Genomic DNA, 335 nt, shown 5'->3' on the forward strand with positions numbered 1-335 from the left:
ACGACATGGGGTTTGCCACGTGTCTCATCTAGCTGGTTGATCATGTAAAGCGCGTTGCTCGTAACCCTCGCCACCTTGGTCATCCACTGCTTCACCTCCGTTTTGATTTCACCGTCGATACCTTGAAACCCATCAAGACACGTGTCGTCATCTGTAAGCGCAGCGCTAGCCCACGTCTGTGCATTGCTCATCTGCCACCGGAACTCCTTAGCCGAACCGCCTGAGACGCGGAGATGCTTCAAAACGCCGAGCGTACGGCTCAGCTCGTCCACCGAGTCTCCAATCATCTCCACACAGTCCACGAGTGCCCCTTTCTCCAGTTTCTTCTTCTTCCC

The 335-nt window shown here is 54.9% G+C and overlaps 1 protein-coding gene across 1 annotated transcript; it reads right to left on the reverse strand.

Moving 5' to 3' along the window:
- Positions 1-5: 5 nt before the first annotated feature.
- On the reverse strand, positions 6-332 carry LOC109132038 (21 kDa protein-like; the record flags this gene model as incomplete). The annotated part of the gene is made up of 1 exon (XM_019243178.1): positions 6-332. A coding segment is annotated over one exon (327 nt), but the record flags the coding sequence as incomplete, so codon positions are not given.
- Between the last annotated feature and the right edge of the window lie 3 nt (positions 333-335).

The sequence above is a fragment of the Camelina sativa genome, unplaced genomic scaffold (assembly GCF_000633955.1).
Source record: "Camelina sativa cultivar DH55 unplaced genomic scaffold, Cs unpScaffold13947, whole genome shotgun sequence".
NCBI classification, from domain to species: domain Eukaryota; kingdom Viridiplantae; phylum Streptophyta; class Magnoliopsida; order Brassicales; family Brassicaceae; genus Camelina; species Camelina sativa.